The following is a 22,315-nucleotide window of genomic DNA, read 5'->3' as shown; positions in this document are numbered from 1 at the left end:
GACCCTGGCTTACTGCTAGTGAAATGTAAACTGGTCCCGCAATCATGGAAAATCAATGTGGATGTTTATGTATATATGTGTGTGTATGCATGTGTGTATACATATACATATGTAAACACACACACAACCCATGACAAAGATATACCACTCTTGAGTATGTACTGAAAGGACTCTAAGTCAGCAATAGAGAGATACCTGCCTATCCATGTTTCTTCCTGTACTATTCATTCATAACAGCCAGGAAATGGAACCAGCCTAGATGGCCACCAAGAGGTGAATGAATAAAATGAATACAATAAAATAAAATGAATAAAACAAAATGTATGTATACACAATGGAAGGCCAATTTAGCCATAAAGAAAATTAAGTCATGGTATTTGCAGGAAAAGAGATGGAATTGGAAATTATTGTGTTAAAGTCACTCTCAGAATGACCAATATGTTTTCTTTCATCTGCAGATCCTAAGATGTGTGCTTGAGAGGAGGAGGTGTGAGACATTAAACTAGAAAGGGGGCCATGAAAAAGAGGGGGCCATGAAAAAGAGGGAGCCATGAAAAAGAGGGGGGAAAGATCCTAATGTGAGGAAAGGGTAACAGAATTTATATGAAATGAAAACAGAAAAGGGAGATATTGGGAGAGGTAAAGGGTGCTAGCTAGAGTGGGCAGAGCAGAGGAAGAAAAACGGATAAAACCATGTACATATGAAGGTGCCACAATGAAGCTCATTGCTTTGTTTGTCCACTTATAAAAATAATTTTTTAAAATGACTTTTAAAAAGCTGCTTATCAGGGGAGGGGAGATGGCACAGTCAGTGAAGTCTCTATTCTGTAAGCACAAGGTCCTAAGTTCGTATCTCCTGAAGTCACATACAAAAAGCCAGGCATGACGGCACGACCCTGCAATCCAGCACTCAGGAGGTGAGGACAGGCAAGTCCCTGGAGCTCGCGGACTGGCCAGCCTACACGGATCATACGCTCCAAGGTCTCTGAGAGATCCTGACTCAAAATGACAAGGTAGGGTAACTGGAGACAGCCACTGTCAACTTCTGGTCTCCACACATACACATACACATACACCAAATGTACACACAAAAGAAATTATCTCCCACATGACTGTATGGTATTATATGTGTGTATGTATAATGGATATGCATAGAAGTCCAATAAACAATTAATAAGCTCTTTTTAAAAAGACATTCCTAGCCGGGCGGTGGTGGTGCACGCCTTTAATCCCAGCACTCGGGAGGCAGAGGCAGGCGGATCTTTGTGAGTTCGAGGCCAGCCTGGTCTACAGAGCGAGATCCAGGAAAGGAGCAAAGCTACACAGAGAAACCCTGTCTTGAAAAACAAAAAATAAATAAATAAATAAATAAATAAATAAATAAATAAATAAATAAATAAATAAAAAAGACATTCCTTAGGCTCATCATTAACAGTAACTTCCATGAACTTCATAGTGATTTTTTTTTAAGTTTGTGAGTGTGTGTGGTGTGTGTATGTCTGTGTGGTGTATATGCATTTGTGTGCAGGGGATACATTCAGCTACCCATGTGGAAGTCACAAAAGGGCATCAGGCATCCTACTGTATCAATCTCCATTTTATTCCATGACACAGGGTCTCTCACTGAACCTTGAGCTAGGCTGACAACCAGTAAGGCTCAGCCATACTCCTGGTTCTGCCCTCCAAAGTGCTGGGGTTACAAGCATGTGTAGTCACACCCAGCTTTTCACGTGGGTCCGGAGGATTGAAACTCAGGTCATCACACTTGTACAGAAAGTGCTCTTGCCCACTGAGCCATCTCCCCAGCCCTAGTGATGCCTTTTTAATGGAAAAAAAACATACAGTTGACATACCAAAATCATTCAAAGACGAAGAGCTGAAATAATAATGACTCACAGAAAACATACTTAACAGGTGGCGGGCTTCTAAACACAACACATAGAACCTTACCAATACCTAGCTTTATGAAACATCTTACTACTTACAGAATCTAAATAAAGGTTGAGTTTCCCGTGGTCATACTCCACCTTCTTCACCATCTCACTCAGAGGAATCGCGTCTGAAGGTACAGTAAAGCCGCTGAGAAGGTTGACCTCCATCAGGGCCATGCCACTCCTGCTTGGACCCAAAAGCCTACACGAGAGATGAGGGAGACAGAGAAACTAAACAAATGTTCTTGATGTAAAAATTAAAGCTGCCCAGTATTCTAAATACCGCTCGAGCACAAGTAGAATTCACTCCAGGGGATTTTATGCATCCTTTTCGTACAGCGCTGGCAGTCTTATGACCTTCAGTGGCAAGTAGAATGGCAGCTAACTTGGTCCCTTGAATAGGATAAAGTGCCAGCGAGGAAGCAGGCGTGTGCTTGCAGGGTACAGCAGGTACACTGCATAACTCTTCGATAGATTCTAGTCGTGTTTTGTACTGGTTCTAAACTAAATTCGAAACATTGACATTCTCTCAAAAGTTGGCAGCACCAACCTTCCCAGCTTAAACCAACAAATGAAGAGAGAGTGTCACTTGGCCACTCAGCGTAGACCCCAGCCTGAGACACAGAGGACTCAATCACTCCTTGATGAATGAATGAATGAATGAATGAATGAATGAATGAATAAACAAATCAAAGAGAAAAGTGGGCATGATATTAGTGACTGAAAAGAACTAGTCTAGTAAGACCTAAATGAGAAACATGTAAAGATTTTGTTCAGTGTCTGGCATATAGGTTTATGATCCATATAGATTCCTCCTGTTGATAGTAAATAATAACATGATGTTTTTATTACTTAATAGAGACCAAGTTAAGATAAAATAATGGAAGTCCTATTTCCTTCCCAGCTGAGAAGGAAGGCACTATAGAAATGCTAATAGCCCTAGCTACTGGTGAAAAATGCACCAGAAAGGGAGGAATGGGGTAAACACATGGGATATTTCACCTCAGTCAGACGATGAGGTCTAAAGATAGAACAGATGGAGGTAATGATGGGAAGCCTTGCTTCAGGCAATGGCTAAGAAAGCTGAGCAGCTCGATCAACACCCAGAGATGACCCTCACGGAGCATCAGGGGCTTCCAGCCAAACAACAAGCTGAGCTCAACCACGATGCCTTGGGATATTTGAAAAGAGCAGACAGCAGGTCCTCAATGCCTGTGCATTCTGACAGTTCCCTCACACTCAACCCCAAACACTGCTGGGGTGAGAAAACTGACAGAAGAGAAATTGTGAAGCCTCTGGATTCAAGAACTTTCTCATGGTTGTTCTCAAAATCCTGTGCACAAGATGACCGAGGAGCTGGGAGGACAACTTCGCATCTCTACTGTGAAGTCAGCATGTCTGCAGAAAGGAGACCCTTGGGTGCTTTGGCTGCAGGCCAATTTTAGAACCACTTCTGGAAGCTTAAGTTACCAGTACACAATTACCCAAGACCAGAATCTTCTGAACAGAAGTGTTTTCACTATCTAAAAAAATTATTCTTTTTTGCTAGATTTGCATGCTGTTATAAATTTGGGGCCAAAAGTACAAAAGCTAAGGATAAATCTGAACCCTAAATGAAATGATTTCAACAAAAAAATAACCATTTGTAGCATTAAATATGATTGAATATTTTACAGTTTTCCTACATTAGCCTTGAGTTTTATTAGCTTGTATTTTTACTAGATTTACAGCAAGAAGACTGTATTCCCTCACTTGGAATGGGCCTCAAATATAATCATAAAGTAGCTAGTTAGTGCCCAAATACTTGCGCCATTATCACACCAATGGGCAACTCTTGCCTGCTGGGTTAGAATTGTAACACACATTGATCTATAGCAGGGCGAGACAGTTGATGAGTTTTCTCCCCCTACACAGCACCTTCCAGCAAAATGAACACGAGCCAGAAGGGAGAGAGCTTCCGGTTCATTCCACCTTGATTTCTCCATGTCCTGTAACCAGTGAGGTGTCTTCAGCAATAGGGTTTTACCATTTGGTTCTGACAAGCAACCAAGAGCAAGGCAATAATAGCCTGCCTACTTTGGGGGTCCTCTGAGACCTCTCCAGCCAACAACTCCTAGGGAAGTATTCCACAGCTGGTACTGGGGTTCTTGTTTAAAAGTTTCTGACTAGATGGCTCACTTGGTGAAAAATGTCTGCCACACAAGCTTTGTAACTGGAGTGCGAGCCATAGGTGGAAGAAGAGGATCAACTCCAGAAAGTTCTTCTCCAACTTCTTATACACACCATGTCACATGCATGCACTCACCGACACATACCATAAACACAGCAATAATAAATTAAAAATAAAATTTTAGGGGCTGGAGATAAGTGATTGCGAGCACTGGCTGTTCTTTCAGAGGACCTGGGTTCAATTCCCAGCATCCACAGAGTAGCTCACAACTGTCTGTAACTCCTGTCCCAGGGGATCTGATTCTCTTTTCTAACCTCCATGAGCATCAGGCACACATGTGATACACAGACATACAAACAGGCAAAAACACTCATACGTATGAAAGAAAGAAAGAAAATTTAAAATAATAAAGGGAATAAAGAATGGACAAACACACAGGCAGAAAGGCTAGGATCCGGTGGGCTGTGCTTGCTCTGATGACGTAGCAAGGAACGCAGCCAGGAATCTCAGAGCTTATGGTATAGATAGCACAGAGGCATGAGTTAGCTCATCTCAGCAGAAGGTTGCAGTAATCCTGCAGGAGAAAGCTGCTGTTGCTCATTTTTGCACACTCTGCCAGCATCTATACTTAAAACAGAAGGAGACTCTGCCATCCCCCTGAGACTCCCCCCAGGAAAGGCTTTGCCATTTCCGTGGCTTGAGACCTCAAGGAGTGGACATGGCAGGGCCCATGTCAACAATGTGTTCACTCAGGGCTTTCATGGCTTCCCTCAATAAAATAAAATCATTTTAAAGAATTTCTTTTCTACCCAAATTTGTTACAAATACAGAGAAAACTTGTGACCAATTTTAGCATGCCCAAGAAGGGTTTAAACATACTTAACTGTGCTTCTAGTCTATAATCCGTGGGGTGGTAGGATGAAGTCTCTTAAAAAGGACTCCTTACCTGATCTCACTTGATAACGGTATAAATTAAGCCTGAAAATATGTTCTCTTAAAGGAGTTGTTAAGCAGACACCTACCTTGTGCACACGTTCAAATTCACGTGATTGACATCATCTTCATCATTCACATCAACATCTAAATCAAAAGCGTCTTGAGTTTCGATAGATCTCCGTCTTCTAAAAGAACCTGAACTTTTCACGTTATAAACAACATTAAGCTGCAATAAATTTTAAAAATTAGCATAAGTGAAGTCATGGGTCTTGCAGTAAAACCAACAACTGCCACTTTATTAAACCACTAAAGTTCCTAACTACAGTCTAAATATTTGTCCTTATACCCACAGATGAGTGTAGCTTTCCTTCCTCATCAAAACACTATTTTTGAAAATTAGCATATGGGATAAATTAGCTGTTTACTGTAGTCTAAATGTAGGTAATGAGTCTTTTTGTAATAAAGCCAATTAGGTTTATAGTCTTCAAACTAAAAAAAAAAAATTACCAGCTAAGAAAGCATCATTATCTAATGTTTTTATAAGTGTTCGTCATTTTTATTGAGAAAATTATTAGGCAATATTCCAAAGCAAATGTCAGAACACTAGAAAAGATGCTTATGGATTGCTTTCTCAAAGAATAGAAAACACTCCCTGGAGGAAAAAAGAAAAGCTACAGACAACTTTCTTGAAAGCATTTACTGGTGTATAATTAATTTACTAATTTCTAAGTTTTGCTACCCAAATGGAACCTCATAAATTCCCAGTAAGACAAATCAAACTAAAATACCACCTGTCCAACTGCTGAGAATTCTTGTTCATCACAAAACATTTTTCAAAGATGACAAAAATAACTGATAGATTTTGGGTCAACCGAGTCTTCTTCAGCATGTCTGCTGTGCTCTCTCTGATGTGAAAGGAGCCATGGGAACACTAGAGTAGTGCAAAGACCAGTGTCTTTCTCAAAGCCACACTAAAGCTGAAGCTTAGCAACGTGTTCAAATTTTCCTAGGCTGCCTCATCCCAAACAGAATGGAACTTTTAAATATTTAATGCAACCACTTATTTTGGAACCAAGTTCACAGAATTTAATATTACTGTGTAATACTGAATTTCCCTTTAATTCTATTTGAAACAGATAAATAAGTATACACACACCTCAGAAGCAAACATCTAGTACCCTTCTCAGATTTATACACTTTAAATTTTCTCTTGCTAAGCCTTCTCCTCTCAAATCTAAGAGTTCTAATTTTTCTTTTTTGCCACAATAGAAGATCATATCATCTTTCATCACTTGATCCTTCTGGTTGTATTACACTGGACATTTTCCAACTCTTTTTTAAACTACAACAATTAATTATTGAGTATAATATTAACTAGGATCATTCCTGGAGCAGTTTTCTAACATCTAAAAGCTGTAGGTTATCTTCTGCCTTCCTATGGCATACAACTGTCCCTTGAGGGACCAACGTCATCAAGCAAGATGACTAGGCTCCTTACTAGGGTAATGATTAACATCTATCTATTAAGTATTGGAGTTTATAGTTGGCTGGCAGTAAAGCTCAACTATCCACTCACAGAACGTCAAAAGAATTCATTCATCATTGCTTAGACTTTTAGTGCCCAAGTAGGTAAACATTTACTATAAACCCGAGCACTCTCTTTCCAGAGCACTTATAAAAATATTAACAAAGACAATCCCAGTTCTCATTTCTGCATGATTAATATTTTTACATGTTCCCTTCTTCATAAGAAATGCCTATTAGTCCCTCTCTCTTGTCTTTTGAATTTTGATACAGACACTGACTAGTGAACACTCTGACCAGAAGATCTGTGTTTACCAGTGTTCTTCAAACTTCAATCAACAATCATTTAGTTTCAATGATTTATCTACATGTCGTTGATCAAAAACAGCTTCCAACAATGTGGTAATTCCAACAAATGTGATGATCTAAGAATACTAAGTTCCCAATTTTGTCTAAAACAGGCTGCGTAGTTACTTTTGGATTTACTTTTTTGCATTGAATGACAATTTGGGGAAAAAGAGTTTCCAATGATCTTCACTAAAGAACCACATAAATTATCCCATATTTCTTTCCTTCTCACTAAAAACATTCCATTTCACTATAATTACTTTTCCTTGTTTTTTTTAAAGATGCTTTCTGTGTCTTGAGTATCATACAAAGTAATCTTAGAGAGCCAGAGAGGTGGCTTAGCTAATAAAAATGCTTGTTATACAAGTCAGATCACCTGAGCTCTTTCCCGAGAACCCACTCTGCAAGGGGAAAACAGACCTCCACACATGCACATTGGTACATGTGCACCAACACACACACACACACACACACACACCCCAAAAATAAAGAAATAAATTATCCTTTCCGAAAATCTTAAGAATTATGCGGCAGTTTCCAAATTCTATCTGTCTGATAAGGTGTGGGTGATAAACACACCTGTGCTGCTTACCTCCTTTCAACTTGGCACAAATGTAGACATCCAGAAAGGGGGCATCTCAGTTGAGGAACTGCCTCCATTAGACTGGCCTGTGGCCTTCTCTGAGGGGCAGGCATTTAATGATTGATGTGAGGGGTCCCAGGTAACCTGGGCAAGTGGTCCTGGGTTGTATAAGAAAGCAAGCTGAGCAAGCCAGAGGAGAAAGCCAGCAAGCCGAACTCCTCCACGGCCTCTGTTTCAGTTCCTGCCTCCACGTTCCTGCCCTGACTTTCCTCAGTGATGGTCTATAACTGGGATGAGGAAGCCAATAAACCCCTACCTGCCCAAGTTGCTTCTGGCCACTGTTTTTTACAGCAACAGAAAGCAAATGAAGATGCCATTCTCTAAACATTGTACCAGTATTTTTAAAAAGTAATTTTTGAACTATTTTGAAAAAGAGAGCAAACTAGGAGAGGCAGTGGGCAAGATAAGTGTGCATAACTAAGGGCATGAATGTGACCAGAATATATTATATGTATTTATGAAAATGCCATGCTAAAAACTTTTAAAAATACCTTTTCTCTCCAGCAGACATTTTGTTACCTTCTAAGTGGTTATATGGTTTGTTTCCACCCAAGTCATAATCGTTTTGGGCCTTATCACTTGTTCTCTTAGGTTTCCATTAAGATTATTTGAAAAAAAAAAAAAAGATTATTTGAAAGGCTCCATGCTGTGCGATGTGTTTAGTGTAATTACTCCAGCCAGTACTTTCTATACTATCTCCCTTTTTTTTTTTTTTTTTTTTTTTTTGGTTTTTCGAGACAGGGTTTCTCTGTGTAGCTTTGCGCCTTTCCTGGAACTCACTCGGTAGCCCAGGCTGGCCTCGAACTCACAGAGATCCGCCTGGCTCTGCCTCCCGAGTGCTGGGATTAAAGGCGTGCGCCACCACCGCCCGGGTTATACTATCTCCCTTTTAATCGCAGCACTTCATTAACTGCAGCCATCAAAAGTGGGTTTGTTGGCATTTTCAGCCTATACCATGGCATCGAACGTACTCACGCTCAGATTTTTGAATTTGCTATTTTATGAGATTTTACCATAAAGAAACACATTGTCTATCAAGACAACTTATAAAGCCATACTGACCTTCATATTCTTAGATTAAATATTAAGAATCTATAAGTAAAATACGTATTTGTTATCAGGTCATTACAATATAAATTCTATCAACTATCAACATTATAATTTTTTAGTTTCATTTTAAAGTTTAATTATGTGTGTGCCTGTGTGTTTGCGCGTGCGTGTGTGTGTGTGTGTGTGTGTGTGTGTGTGTGTGTGTGTGGTCATATACACAGAGGCAAGAGGTTCAGGATCCTTCTAGAGATGGAGTTATAGGCAATTGTGAGCACCTAACATGGGTGCTGGTAACTAGTCCTTTGGAAGAGTAGTATCTGTCCCTAACCACTAAACCACTGTCTCTCTGGCCTGTTAAATCATAATTTTTAACTGTATTTTCAAATACAACAAAAATGTAGAAACTAGGCAATGTGGCACATGCCTGAAATCCCAGCACCTGGGAGACTGAGGCAAAAGGATCACAAGTTTGAGACGAGCCTGGTAATTTGAGTATATTACTATGTCTACATAGCAAGATTGTGTCTCAAAAGGGGAAAAGGTTTTCCCAACTGTTCACATAAATCACATTGGAGGATTTCAATATTAACCTCAAAAAGCAAGTAGTCTCTAAGAGATGTTTTTCATTACTGTCTACTCACTAGTTAATAACAGCTCCAATACTTCTATTAAAGAAAGAAACGTATCTTGCCTAAGTCACAAAAGCAAATCATTAAGACTTTTATTTTATTTTTATTATATTTTCATTTATTTATTGTGAGGGGGTATGCATGGCATGGCATTTGTGTGTAGGTCAAAGGACAAACTGATGTGGTAGGTTTCCTCTTCCCACTGGGTGGGTCCTGGGGATCAAACTCAGGCGTGGCAACAAGCAGCTTTATTGGATGAGCCATCTTACTGGCCCTCACTAGGAATTTCACACAAGCTATCTAAGTTAAAGATTTAGCAAAGAATCGTTACAAAAAGTCACATTTAACTTCAAAAACAGACAGTCATATACACATACCTGGCAAATAGCAAACCCCAAACCGTGTGCAGAAATGTCAATGACCGTGGGCTCTAGCGCCGTAAGCTGAAGAAAGGTGAGAGAGAGGGAAAGTGAGGAAGGTGAGCTTCCACAGACAAATTCTTCCCAGGAGCGCACAAGTTTGGTGCTGGTACCCCACATTAGAAGCAGAGGCAGTCCTGGAGAATGCTGGGAGAACACTAGGAGCTCTGCCTGGTCCCAAATACCAAAGGCTCAACCAGTGGACCTGGGTGAAGTGTGCTCTCCAAGCTCTCCAAGCTCCCTCACCTCAAGCCTTTGGGAAGGCACACGGATGCTCCTGACCAGATGCCCTCCTGTTGGGATGGAGGCATGTCTCCCCTAACCTCCCTTCATCGGGGCTGACCATGAACACAATGGTACACAATCACTGTGCCTAGCTATATCCTTTTTTTCCTGTGCCATGGCCCCTCTTCTCCACTTAGCTCTTAGCATAATCTTTTATTGCATTTGAAAGTAAGGATTTGAGTCAGGTATGGTGGTACATGCCTGCAATCCCAGCACCCCAGAAGCAGAGGCAGAAGAATTATGAGATCAGCTCTACTACTCTCCACACAGCCCCTCGGCCAGCTTTCTCACATGTCAAATGGTGGCACACTTGGCCTGAAGAATGCATGCAGTAGCATGTCTTCTCTAACCTAACACAGTGTCGACGCAAACTGGGGCTCAGTGGGTGTCACTCCTTCCCAGTGTGAAGTGTCCATATTTTCTTCTCATCTGCCCATCTTTCTTCCAAAGTTCCCACCCTCTCTACCCTTCCTTAGTTCAGAAAACTTAACCAAAAAGGGGGCCACCCATCTCCATCTCTCTATGGGGCTCTCTGAGAAAAAACTCTTGGTTGAGGTCAAAAGGCAAAAATTAAAGTAGTATTCCAGAATCAAGAATTCTACGTGGGGTTTTAAATGACCACCCCTGTCTACACCTCTGCCGTGTGAAGGAGAACGCGGTTGTGTGTGTCAATCCGAAAGTGTACAGGTTTCGATACGCTGGCCCCTGTGACAGTCACTTGGATATCTGTATTTTCCGTGTACATTAGGGCTGAAAATTCAGAGAGAGCCTTCAAGGCCACAACAGTATCCTGTTGAGAGAAGAAAAATGATAGTGCATTTTTAGAACTATCCAGAAAAATCTCCGAAGGAAACATTTGGCAATATTTGGGAACCTCCTAGATATTTTTCTACCCTTGCGAGAAGACTGCTTCCTCGGTCCCCTGTGGGTCTCTTGCTGGGCGTACATAAGAGGATCAACAAAATACTACAACACAGAACTGAGCAACATCCTTAAGCCAGCTACCACAGACACAAAATAGCTAATACAGATGTGGAACCAATGTATTCAATTTACATACCAGATACGAGGCTCAAATGAGAAAATCATTAAAATTACCGCCTTAAACCTGTCACTTAACTTACTGAACTTGTAATCTAAGTGATTTTATGACTCTAAGAAAAAGCAGCTATAGTCTTCATAGATCTTTTTTTTTTTAATTTTTCAGGAAAAAAAAAAAACTATCATCTCTCACCTGAGTGGATGCAAAGCCTCCAAGGCTATTTCTCTGCCTGCTAAGCCACCTCATAACAGGGATTCCCTCAGAAACACGATGCTGCAGGTATGAGAGCAGTGCATAAGCTGCAACCTCGATATCCAGGGAGCGTGGCTGCCAGGACTCAGAAAGCGTGGGTGCTGACGACAGCCAGAACTGCATGTCTCCTGGGAGGAGAACATAACATACTGGGCAACCACCAAAAGCTTACGTTTTGTACCATTAAATCATCCTGTACCCATCCAGCTCTACTTCACTAGCAAAATGCAGATGTTGTATACATATAGGTATATATATAATACATGCAAGTATACGCAAATATAAGCATATATAAACGTGCATTATATGTTACATTTCAAACTATTACAGTGTATAAATGTTCATCCTTTTCTTGTTGCCTGCATTTGAGAATGTTTTGATTAAAATATTTTTCCCAAGGGAAATACCATATGGCTTTGGTGTAAGACTAAACAGTTATAAATAAAAAGAAATATATATATATATATATATATATATATATATAAAATTTCCTCCCACAAATAATTTAGGGCACTTGGGGAAGGATCCTGTTCCAGGAATCTATCAGTAACCAGCTCTCATGTTCTGAGAAACCTCTTCCTTTTTTTTTTCTCTTCTCAAAGTTTATGGTAAAAATTCAAAATCCAAGCCAAAGAAAAACTGAGCAATCCCAGCCAGGTCAACAACCTTCCTGAGATAATCCTGCTCTAGCTCGCTAGACCGTCCTGGGTGGAGGCCTTCTGCTTTCTCTCAGCTACAAAGACCTAAGTGATTGCACGTCGGTGGAATGTGGTGTAGGATTGTGGCCCAGCACAGAACAAATGTCAAGTCCCACTTCAGCCTCTGCGCGCCAGTCATTCACTCCTCAAGCCTGGAATAAGCAATGAAGACGGAATCTAAATTACTAATATTAATGTTTCTACAGCCATTTTTTGAGAATTATTTTTAATGTGGTGTGAGTGTGTGTGTGTGTGTGTGTGTGTGTGTGTGTGTGTGTGTGTGTGCCCATGGAGGCCAGAAAAGGGCATTGGCTCCCTCAGAGCTGGGGTTATAGGCCTTTGTGAGCTGCCCCGCTTGGGTGCTGAGATCAAAACTCCAGTTCTCAAACAGAGCAGCAAGCGCTCTCAACTACACAGCATCTCTCCAGCCCCATGTTACCCTTTTTGAATGAACAGAAGTTCAAAACTAAAGTTACTTGCACACAGCAACTCACCCTAAGACACACTTTGACCTCTTTATAAGGACTTTGGGAGAAATAACATCAGAAACTCAAAGAGTAACCAACTCAAAGGGAAACTCAAGGGAGAACCCCTCTAAAAGATGTCTGGTTTCTGGTAGCTCACAACCAGCTTAACTCCAGTTCCAGTGAATACACTGCCCTCTTCTGGCTTCTGTGGGTACTGCATGCATACAGGATACAAACATTCAAGCAAAACATCCATACAAGATAGATAGATAGATGATAGATAGATAGATAGATAGATAGATAGATAGATAGATAGATAGATAGATAGATAGATAGATAGATAGATAGATAGATAGATAGATGATAGACAGACAGACAGACGATAGACAGACAAATAAACTGTCCAAGTCCAGTGTCTGCAGTTCTACAGACAGCTCCTGGGGAGGCCAGGAACAATAAAGCATGCAGATTCCATCCTGCTGGTGTTCTGCATTGTGTTTTTCATCTCAGTCTAAAGACGCAAACATTAGCACTGCCATACTTAGCGTACACACTTTTTTCGTATCTATTCCACGAAGCCCCACATTCTTATCAGCCTCAGTCAGGTCCCAGGCATTACCTTCCTTTTCTGCTTGCTGGGTCAGCATGCGCAAAGCAGCCTCTGCTTTGGGACTCCCCACTGACGACAAGGCATAGGTTATAAGCGCTAACGTGAAATTGTCTGAAATTCCTCTGTCCAATTCAGACTCCAAAAACTTGATAGAGTCTTGTACATCGACAGCAGACTTGGAAGAAAAAATACGTATTTTACTACACCTCGTATGAAAATAAAAACTACATTGAAACATTCACTCCAATAATGACTCCAGGCCTGTTAAGCATTTGGCCTCAGGTTAAGCAATGAGAGTCAACAACGTTCATTGACATTTAAGCATCTGCCACATATTCTGAAAGTAATAATACTCTGTTCATTTGCTATAATTAAGTAAACACTATTCTTTAAAGGGAATTAAAAAAAAAACTTCTGCAAAATTTTTATCCTACTGAGTACTATAAACCCAAACAGCAAAAGAAAATACAGCTTCAGAAGTATGCTTCTCGTACTTATAACTAGGAATTGAATCTCTAAGCTCAGAGAAAAGTTTGCCTTCCACTGGCCTAGTGCTAAACTAGGAAAGTAGTCAGAGCTTTGTAAAGAGGATGGCTACTGATGTTGAGAAATGGGGTTCAATAAGTAATAAGGCATCAATCAGCCAGAGAGCTCTGAGGCGATGTTGTGACCCTCAGCATCCTCCCATGCACATTCTTTCTCATCCACATGCCTGCACCCCTTCCACAGACTTTCAGAGGTAAGCGGTTTCCACTAAATTAACAGACACTGCAATTACTCCCTAAACGTTTAAGATCTAAACAAAGAAAAAAAATCATTCAGAATGACTGAGGCATCGCTCAGCAGGGTGCTCGCCACCTATAATCAACACCTGGGGCTCAGTCCTTAGCACTGCAAAAGAAAACAAAAAAACCTTCACCTCAACTTGCTTAGGACACATTCCCAAATTCTAAAGTACATGCTTTCTCCTAACAGTGAAATATTACTGACTTTTATTACCAATAGCAAGCACGATGCATGTATTTAAAAACCTTGCAGATTTCCCTAAGTTACTCTGTAAGCTTTGGTTATTATTTCTCTCCAGATTTTGGAATGTGGCCCCAAATGCAAAGCACAGGGCTATGCAAATGCAGATTTCAAATGCAATGTAAAATGACAAAGTACTTTTCATTCCAAGACACATATTTGACCCTACAAGATCCACTCTCCTGGGATTTGCGGAAGATTACGTACCTGGTATTTTTTATAGCCCAGAAGAGAAGTCACAATATAGGCTGTAAGCGTTACTGGGCTTTTATTGCCTCCTTGAAGTTCACTGTGGATCACTCTTCCTGGCTCCCAAAATTCACCATTGGATTTCTGATGTCCTTTCAGCCAATTATACGTTCTTTGTAACACATTCTCATCAATATCTATATAGGAATCAGCTTCCATGAAACATTTTAAAACAAACGCTGACAGCCTTGGAGAAAGCAGGGGAGAGCACACAAAACACATTTAAGTCCTGGAACTCACGCTGAGCACATGAAACAAAGCCACTGTTCCCCTTCAGACAATTCACCAGACGTAGCATCTTGAAGGACAAACAGGAAGACAGCAGAGAGACAACGTAAAAAACTTGTCTTGGCCGGTGGACCTGGTTTTCATTTGAACATGGCTCAGAAATCTCATATCAATTCATACAACATCCCATTTAGAAATGAACTGATGGATCATCTAATTGTTCTTTAGAAATAATATTGTCCCAGTATTTTACAGGTTGAGAATCCAGCCTTTCATGATAGTTAAATTGCCCAACACTTCTGACTGCCCTAGACATGCACCCAAAGAAAACCTCACACATTTAGCCCAAAGCTGAAGATGAAATATTTGGAGTTCCCAAGCAAACTTCAGTACTTTAAGTGAGAGAAATGGGTAGTTTTCGGGACTCTAGGATGATAGCCTAAGGGTCAAACCTGCCTGACCCACATGGGTATAACTACTACCTGCCACCAATACCTAGAAATGGTGTGTGTGTGTGTGTGTGTGTGTGTGTGTGTGTGTGTGTGTGTGTGTGTGTGTGTTGGCACCTGTGAGTAGGGAGGTGTACATGTGTGTGTGTGTGTGTGTGTGGGCACCTGTGAGTAGGGAGGTGTGCATGTGTGTGTGTGTTAGAAGCTCAAAATCAACACTGAATGTCTTTCTGTATTAGCTCTTACCTTTGTTTTTTGAGACAGGATATCTCACTGAAAATGAAGTGTACCAATTGTGCCAAACTAGATGGCCACAGAGTTTAAGTGCTTGTCTCAACACACACCCCAATCCCTTCTACCCCAAGCCTGAGGTAACAGGCACATGTCACCCATGCTCAGCCTTTTACATGGGTTCTAGAATCCAAACTTGGGTCTCATGCTTACATGATAGGAACTGGTACTGAGCATGTCATCTCCACCACCCCATAAATGATGTTTAAAGAGAGAAAGAAAAGAAAGGAAAAAGAAGAAAGAAAAAAGAATAGAATAGGAGCGAGAGGTATGAAGGGAAGAGAAGAGGAGAGGAGGAGAGGAGAGGAGAGGAGAGGAGAGAAGATCTATATACATGTGAGAGGAGATACATATGAGGAGAAAGAAATGTAGGTAGGTTGGTAGGCAGGATTAAAAAAAAAGTGGAAAGCAGGAAGGGAGATTATATAACAGAGACTCCTCATAGCAAAAATGTCTAGTATTTATGATACTAGGTGACACTTTACAGAACCATGATACAAAACATTGTATATGTGGGGAGGGGTAGAGGTGAGACAGCCTCTCAGTCTGTGGCCCATGCTGGCCTCCGTCCTCCCGCCTACACATCTAAAGGGCTGGAATCACCAGCATGAGCCACTGTGCCCAGCAAGAAGAGCACAGTAACGTGCAAAGAACATCAGTGACAGGATAAAGAGACCTATTTACAGACTGACATCCTGACTCCCGGACAAGAGAAAACCGAAGCAATCTGTCTCGGCACAGCTTAACGTGCTGAGCATGCTCAGTAACATTCAGGTCTCTCCCACCGGAGGTGGACAGAGCAGACCTTCCTGGAAGTCAGCCATGACAGACAGAACAAGGAGTCAGGTTAATTGTCCCAAATCATAATCCCATCAGTTTCTTTTTCAAAAAATATATTAAAAACAAAACAGCACAGATTTTGTTAACAAAGCTCTTGCACTAATCGGTATGGCAAGGCCAATGTCACAACAGCATATTTTTTTCTTGTCATCGATATCATCATCTTATAAGATTTTGTATGGGCTGGAGAGATGGCTCAGTGGTTAAGAGCACCTACTGCTCTTCCAGAGGTCCTGAGTTCAATTCCCAGCAACCACATGGTGGCTCACAACCACTTGCAATGAGATCTGGTTCCCTCTTCTGGCCTGCAGGGACACATGCAGGCAGAATACTGTATACAAAATAAATAAATAAATCTTAAAAAAAAAAAAAGACTTTGTTGCTGCTTTTCCCTCAAAAAAAAAAAGAGTTGTAGGGTTTACAAATGCTTTAGAATCATTTAGGGTTTTTGTTTTGTTTTGTTTTGTTTTTTTAAGAAACCTCTTTTAAAAGCAGGCTTTGTAACAAGCAGTTTCAATGTCCTCATAGACAGGCATGTCTGTCAGTCCCATGGCCACTGTGGCCTAGTAAACATGTGTTCCATGATACAGATGTGTTTAATTAGGAAAAATAAAAAAACAAAAAACCACTTACCAAGTACTCCCAGAAGGGTCGCTATCCCCGAAAGCACTGAAGGAGCCGTCTTCCCTCTGATAGAGAAGTTCCCTTTGATAGCCTGAAGACACAAAAATCCATGTCTAATCAATCCACTTGCTGTGGCCTCACGTTGGGGCCATTGGCAGAGAGGGGAAATGAGGAGTAATATCAGGCACCCCTCTGGTCACCCAAAAGCAAGCAAAGTTAAGGTCGCGTTTCATTTACTTCTAGTATTCACCAGAAGGATCTCACTGGTTCACTATCTAAACCGTCTGCTATCTCGGGAAACACCATCTATGGTGTCAGAATTAAAGCTTAAAACCAAACAGAAAGCACAGGTCATCTCCGTCTCTTAGGCTGGCAAGAGAGAGGGAAAATGACAATCTAAGGGAGTGTCTCTTAAAACCAAGTGGTCATGGACATCTGAGGCAAGTGATAAAACCAACTGGTCTGCTTCCACACTGATTCTACACTTCAAATTCTCACACACACACACACACACACACACACACACACACAGTGGTTATAATGAAGTATTATTATATAAGTAAACTAGGGTTGCTGTGGAGACAGCTCAGTCATAAAGTGCTCACCAGGCAAGCACGAGAACCTGAGTTCAGATCCCAATCACCTACCTACCCCAAAAGCTGGGCACAGAGGTACGCACCCGTAACCCCAGCACTGGGGAGGCAGACACTGGAGGATACCTGGAATTTGCTGTCAGTCAACAAGCTTCAGGTTCAGTGAGAGACCCAGTCTCAAAGAAAACAGTAAGGTGGAGAAATGATTGAGTAGGACACCTGAAGTCAGCCTCTGGACTCCACATGGGCGTGCGCATACATGTACCCATACACACAGCATGCATACACAAATATATACACTGAAATAAAAAAACTGGGGAGTGGTTAAGGCTCATGTGTCTGCTTTAATGAAAGCAGAGGTTTTATACTTCCAAATAAATGATTTCAAATAAAGGAAGGTTGGTTCATGCTTGCAAAGCCATGCAAAGAGTTCAAAGTCCAGTGTTGGAGTCCATGTGACAAGCCCACTGCCTCTCCCATGTCTGCCTCTCCCGTGAAGTCCCAAGCTTTTCTCCCTCGGCTTTTCCACTAGGAACCCCATATCTGAGCATCTGGATTAAGGTATAAAACAGAACAGCATGTTTCACAGTGATGTTTGAAGCTGATAATAAAATGAATATATACATGCTTAAAGTATTTTTTTCTTGATTTTAAGAAGGGAACATTAGGTTATAATCTTTATGTTTATACAGGAAATATTACTGTTCAATATTAAACAGCAAATCTTTATTTTGTGCTCAGCAGGTATGAAGAACTGTGAGAAACCCCTTACAAGTAGTAACTCGGGTGAGTCTAACAACCCTAAGATGTGAAGTCATCATTACCTTTTGACGAGACACTATCAAGGCACGAGGTCAACATTTATGGAAATTACTGCACAGGTGGCCACCCCCCACCATTCCCCATCAGTGTCAAAGACTAGTCTATTCCCCCACTAAGGGCAGCCGGTCCAGAGGAAAACAGGAGCTGTATCATCTTCAGTTGCAGAGTGGACTAATAAACAGATCCCAGGTCTCCAGCTCTGCTCCCATGGAAACACAAAGGAAGAAGTGCCTGGGAGAAGAGTTAGTTTGACTCTCCCACTCTTTGAGTCTCTTTTAAGATTCCCTTCCTCATCCTAAGCGGGCCATGCATGCTTAGAGAAGCCTTGGCTGCTTGTCCTCCAAAGCAACCACCTGTATCAGGCCTAAGTTCCACTCTATCTGCAGAAAAAGACACTGATGACAAGACTATGATGCTTATGGTTAATATAACAATCTTCATCCCACTGCAGTTACCAAAGTTGGAGATTTTTCACCACTAGAGATGAACAAGTCAAAAACTTGGTTTTCTCTAAAAGTTTACCAAGAAATAAGAGCATCACTTTCAAGTTCACTGTTTTACACATAGTTCTTTGGTTTGGAAAATAATATAATCAGAATTATCAGACATCTCTGAAAATTAAAATACACAAGTCACGAAGCTGTTGGGATAACACCCTATAAACGGCTGTTTACAATGGGCTGGATAAGATGCAAACTTTCCTGGGTCATGAGTTTTCTTTGGACTAATCACGGATGTAAAGTAGTTACAACTTATCAAACTAAAGATGACAGTACTGTTTACAGAAACAAATTTAAAAAACCACCCCAGGGCTGGGGTGTAGCTCAGCAGTATAGCGCTTTCCCAGGCTTAGGGTTCAGTTGAGAGGAAGGCAGAGAATATTTTAACAGAGAAAAGCATGTGTTTTCAACTCAGTTGGAGTCTCACATGAAAACAAACAGCAGGCATTGTGATTTAAATATCTGAAGACAAGGATCATCACGCTGATCCAGCAGATAAAGGCACTTCCTGCCAAGCCTGAAGATGTGAGTTCAGTTCCCAGCACCCACATTGGGAAGATGAGAACCAAGTCCCAAAAGTTGTCCTCTGACGTGTACACACATATATACCCACACCTAGACAACCACATAGGCAAAATAAAAATCAGTAAAATGTAATTAAAAAATGTAAGTATCTGAGGAAAATAAGCAGTTTAATCCTTCAGTTAACAAATAGTTTCAGGATTTCCAGTCCTTGTCAGAAAGTTTCGTTTGACAGTTCTATTTTCTTTTCTTGAGCAAAATGTATTTCATACAATGATGTAGCTGTTGCTCATAGGACCCCTGGGCTACCAAGACTTAAGACAATGTGCTGCTCCAAAGTGACCTTTGAATAATCATAATTCACATGAAAATTATATTAATGTCTTAAAAAAGAAAAACTACATTACATTTACAAGACTTATAAAAGTTAGTCTGGCCGGGCGGTGGTGGTGCACACCTTTAATCCCAGCACTCGGGAGGCAGAGCCAGGCGGATCTCTGTGAGTTCGAGGCCAACCTGGGCTACCAAGTGAGTTCCAGGAAAGGTGCAAAGCTACACAGAGAAACCCTATCTCGAAAAACCAAAAAAAAAAAAAAAAAAAAGTTAGTCTGTAAAGTGAGAGTCTGATGTCACAATGAAGAGTGATGTCATAAAACATTTACCCTCTGCTTCAGATGGAATCTGCTGGACAAGCCAGAAACATTGGTCCCATTTCCTGGCTGGTAGAATGTGCCAAGGCTAGGTAGAATGGTTAGTGTCTCCAGGTAATCACTGTACTGCGAAAGTACATCAGAACTCTAATCCTGAACTCCACATTAGAAGGATAAACTGAAAAGTCCAAGAAATTGATAGTGATCATTCATGCACCTACTCAGCACTCACTGAGGTGCCCACATGGTGATACAGTAAGGAATGGATTAGACACAGAGCTCACTAGTGAAGTATTAATACAGATGATGATCAGGGTAGTTTTGTTAAATGTTAAATGAAGAATATAAAATGGAGCAACACAGATGATACAATCTTAAGAAAGCTGAGACAAGTTCCCAAAATGATACAATCTAGGGGTCTTGATGGAGTTCATTTTCTCTGCCAGTTAAAGAATTAAAAGGCAGGAAAAATCTGAAGCGCCACAGGTAGTAAGAGAGCAATCTCAAACACCTCAGATAGAATCAAAAGTTGAAGGAGGATTTTATTCGGGTGAGGAAACACACACATGCAGCAGGCACACAGAGAAAAAGACCCTCTGCAGAGGAGGGACTTAGGAAGCCAGAAACCCCAGTTTCTACCCAAGGCCTGTGGTTTTACAGCCTCTGAAGAGTTTTCCTCTCCTCATATAGGGTTGGTCAGTTTGAAGACAGGATGGTCGATTGGCCCAGAGGCATTATGTGGCATGTCCTGAGCAGACCCTGCTGGTGGGAGACAAAAGCCTACAAGACTTTTGTTTTAAGCTGCCAGGCTTTTGTCTCAAGTCAAGGAGGGTGAGGTAGAAGCCCACCATCTTGGAAATTTCACACCTTTATTACGTAGTCTTGGCCCCTCTCCCTCTGTCTGCTTAACAGGGAGTCTAACTCCTGGTCTCTCAATACCATGTAAGTACTTTTATTATTTCATCTTACAGGTGGGAAACTGAGGCTCTGAGAGGCTGAGGAAACAGACCCCAAGATAGGGCCCATGGCTAGTGTCCTAACCACTACACTCTCCTTTCTCCCATGGCACCAATAAGGTCAACATGCTGTACACTGGAAGACTACTAGGCACTTGGAGACCTAAGCTTTCTCTCCCCCTAGTTGATATGCACTTCTAGCAACCAAGAAGCATCAGGGGAGAGCCCCAGAGGGCTACTTGGAATCTTTTGTTTCCGGGATGGAGATGAAACCTAGGGCCTTACTCATGCTAGGCAAAAAAATAAACCCATGAGCTACATCCTTAGCCGGCTTTGAAAAGCTGGTTTGACAACAACCTGGCCAGAACTGAAGTGCCGGGCTAATACTGTCTTTGGAAAAGAGCAAGGACTGGGACTTGAACTGTTATAACCTGTTGTAGACTATTATTTTAAGATGTGTAACTTTTGTTAATGTCACATTTGTTTAACTCTGTGAAGCTGTGTTACTGTACCTGCCTAAAATACCTGATGGTCTAGTAAAGAGCTGAACAGCCAATAGTGAGGCGAGAGAGAAATAGGTGGGGTTGGCAGGCAGAGAAGATAAATAGAAGGAGAAATCTGGGAGGAAAAAGATGAAGGAATGAGAGAGGAAGAAGGATATCAGTAGCCAGCCACCCAGCTACACAGCCAGCCACGGAGTAAGAGTAAGATTTACAGAAGTAAGAGAACAGGAAAAGCCCAGAGGCAAAAGGTAGATGGGATAATTTAAGTTAAGGAAAGTTGGCTAGAAACAAGCCAACCTAAGGCCGGGTATTTATAATTAAGAATAAGCATCTGTGTGTGATTTATTTGGGACCTGGGTGGCAGGCCCCTTAAAAGAACAAAAACAAACAACAACAATAACCCTGAGCAAAGTGTCACAGGGACAAGCCAAGTCATCTCCAAGGGTGAGTAGTTCTTTAAGTGGTTCAAATCATTCAAAATAGATTTTAAGGGCTGGAGCAACAGCCCCACAGTTAAGAGCACTTGCTGCTCTTGCAGAGGAACCAAGCTTGATTCTCAATGCCCACTTGGAAAGTTACCAACATCTGCAACCCCAGGCCCAGGGGATCTGACATCTTCTTCTGGCCTTTGCAGGCACCAGGCACACATGTGGTACACAGACATACACGCATACAAGACACTCATATGCATATAATAAAAACAAATTAAAAATTTAATAGAGCTCAAAATATTTGATCAGCAAAAATTACAGTTCATAAAGCATACATAAATATGGAATTACGTGGCATTTTATGAGTTTTTGCTTTATTAAAATATAACAATGGATTCATATCAAATTATAAAATGCCAATCTAATCTGTATGCACTTTCTAGTTGAAACCAGAGAAACTAATAAATCTCATAAAAAATGAAATCTTGTTTCTAAAAGTACAGAGTTAAGTTTTAATACTCTGCCATAGATTTTACTCATCTCCTTACTAGGACTATTAAGCCAAGATGTAAAGATCAACATGCCACAGTTTACCACAGACAGCACTTGATACCCCTTCTTAAATCT

General features: G+C 41.1%; 1 protein-coding gene across 1 annotated transcript in view; it reads right to left on the bottom strand.

The window, feature by feature from the left end:
- The window catches only part of Cd109 (CD109 molecule), a 107,241-nt gene that overhangs the window by 3,010 nt on the left and 81,916 nt on the right, over nucleotides 1-22,315 (bottom strand). The window contains exons 24-31 of the mRNA XM_052715092.1: nucleotides 16,721-16,802; nucleotides 14,238-14,466; nucleotides 13,014-13,179; nucleotides 11,170-11,357; nucleotides 10,570-10,725; nucleotides 9,609-9,674; nucleotides 5,124-5,263; nucleotides 1,986-2,133 (exon numbers count right to left, since the gene is read on the bottom strand). Coding sequence (XP_052571052.1) covers nucleotides 1,986-2,133; nucleotides 5,124-5,263; nucleotides 9,609-9,674; nucleotides 10,570-10,725; nucleotides 11,170-11,357; nucleotides 13,014-13,179; nucleotides 14,238-14,466; nucleotides 16,721-16,802 — 1,175 coding nt within the window. The remainder of the gene's footprint in view (nucleotides 1-1,985; nucleotides 2,134-5,123; nucleotides 5,264-9,608; nucleotides 9,675-10,569; nucleotides 10,726-11,169; nucleotides 11,358-13,013; nucleotides 13,180-14,237; nucleotides 14,467-16,720; nucleotides 16,803-22,315) is intronic.

The sequence above is a fragment of the Peromyscus californicus genome, unplaced genomic scaffold (assembly GCF_007827085.1).
Source record: "Peromyscus californicus insignis strain IS unplaced genomic scaffold, ASM782708v3 Scaffold_11__1_contigs__length_118956290, whole genome shotgun sequence".
NCBI lineage: Eukaryota > Metazoa > Chordata > Mammalia > Rodentia > Cricetidae > Peromyscus > Peromyscus californicus.
Note: the sequence above shows the minus strand (reverse complement) of the source record. Positions and strands in the feature narration are given on the sequence as shown.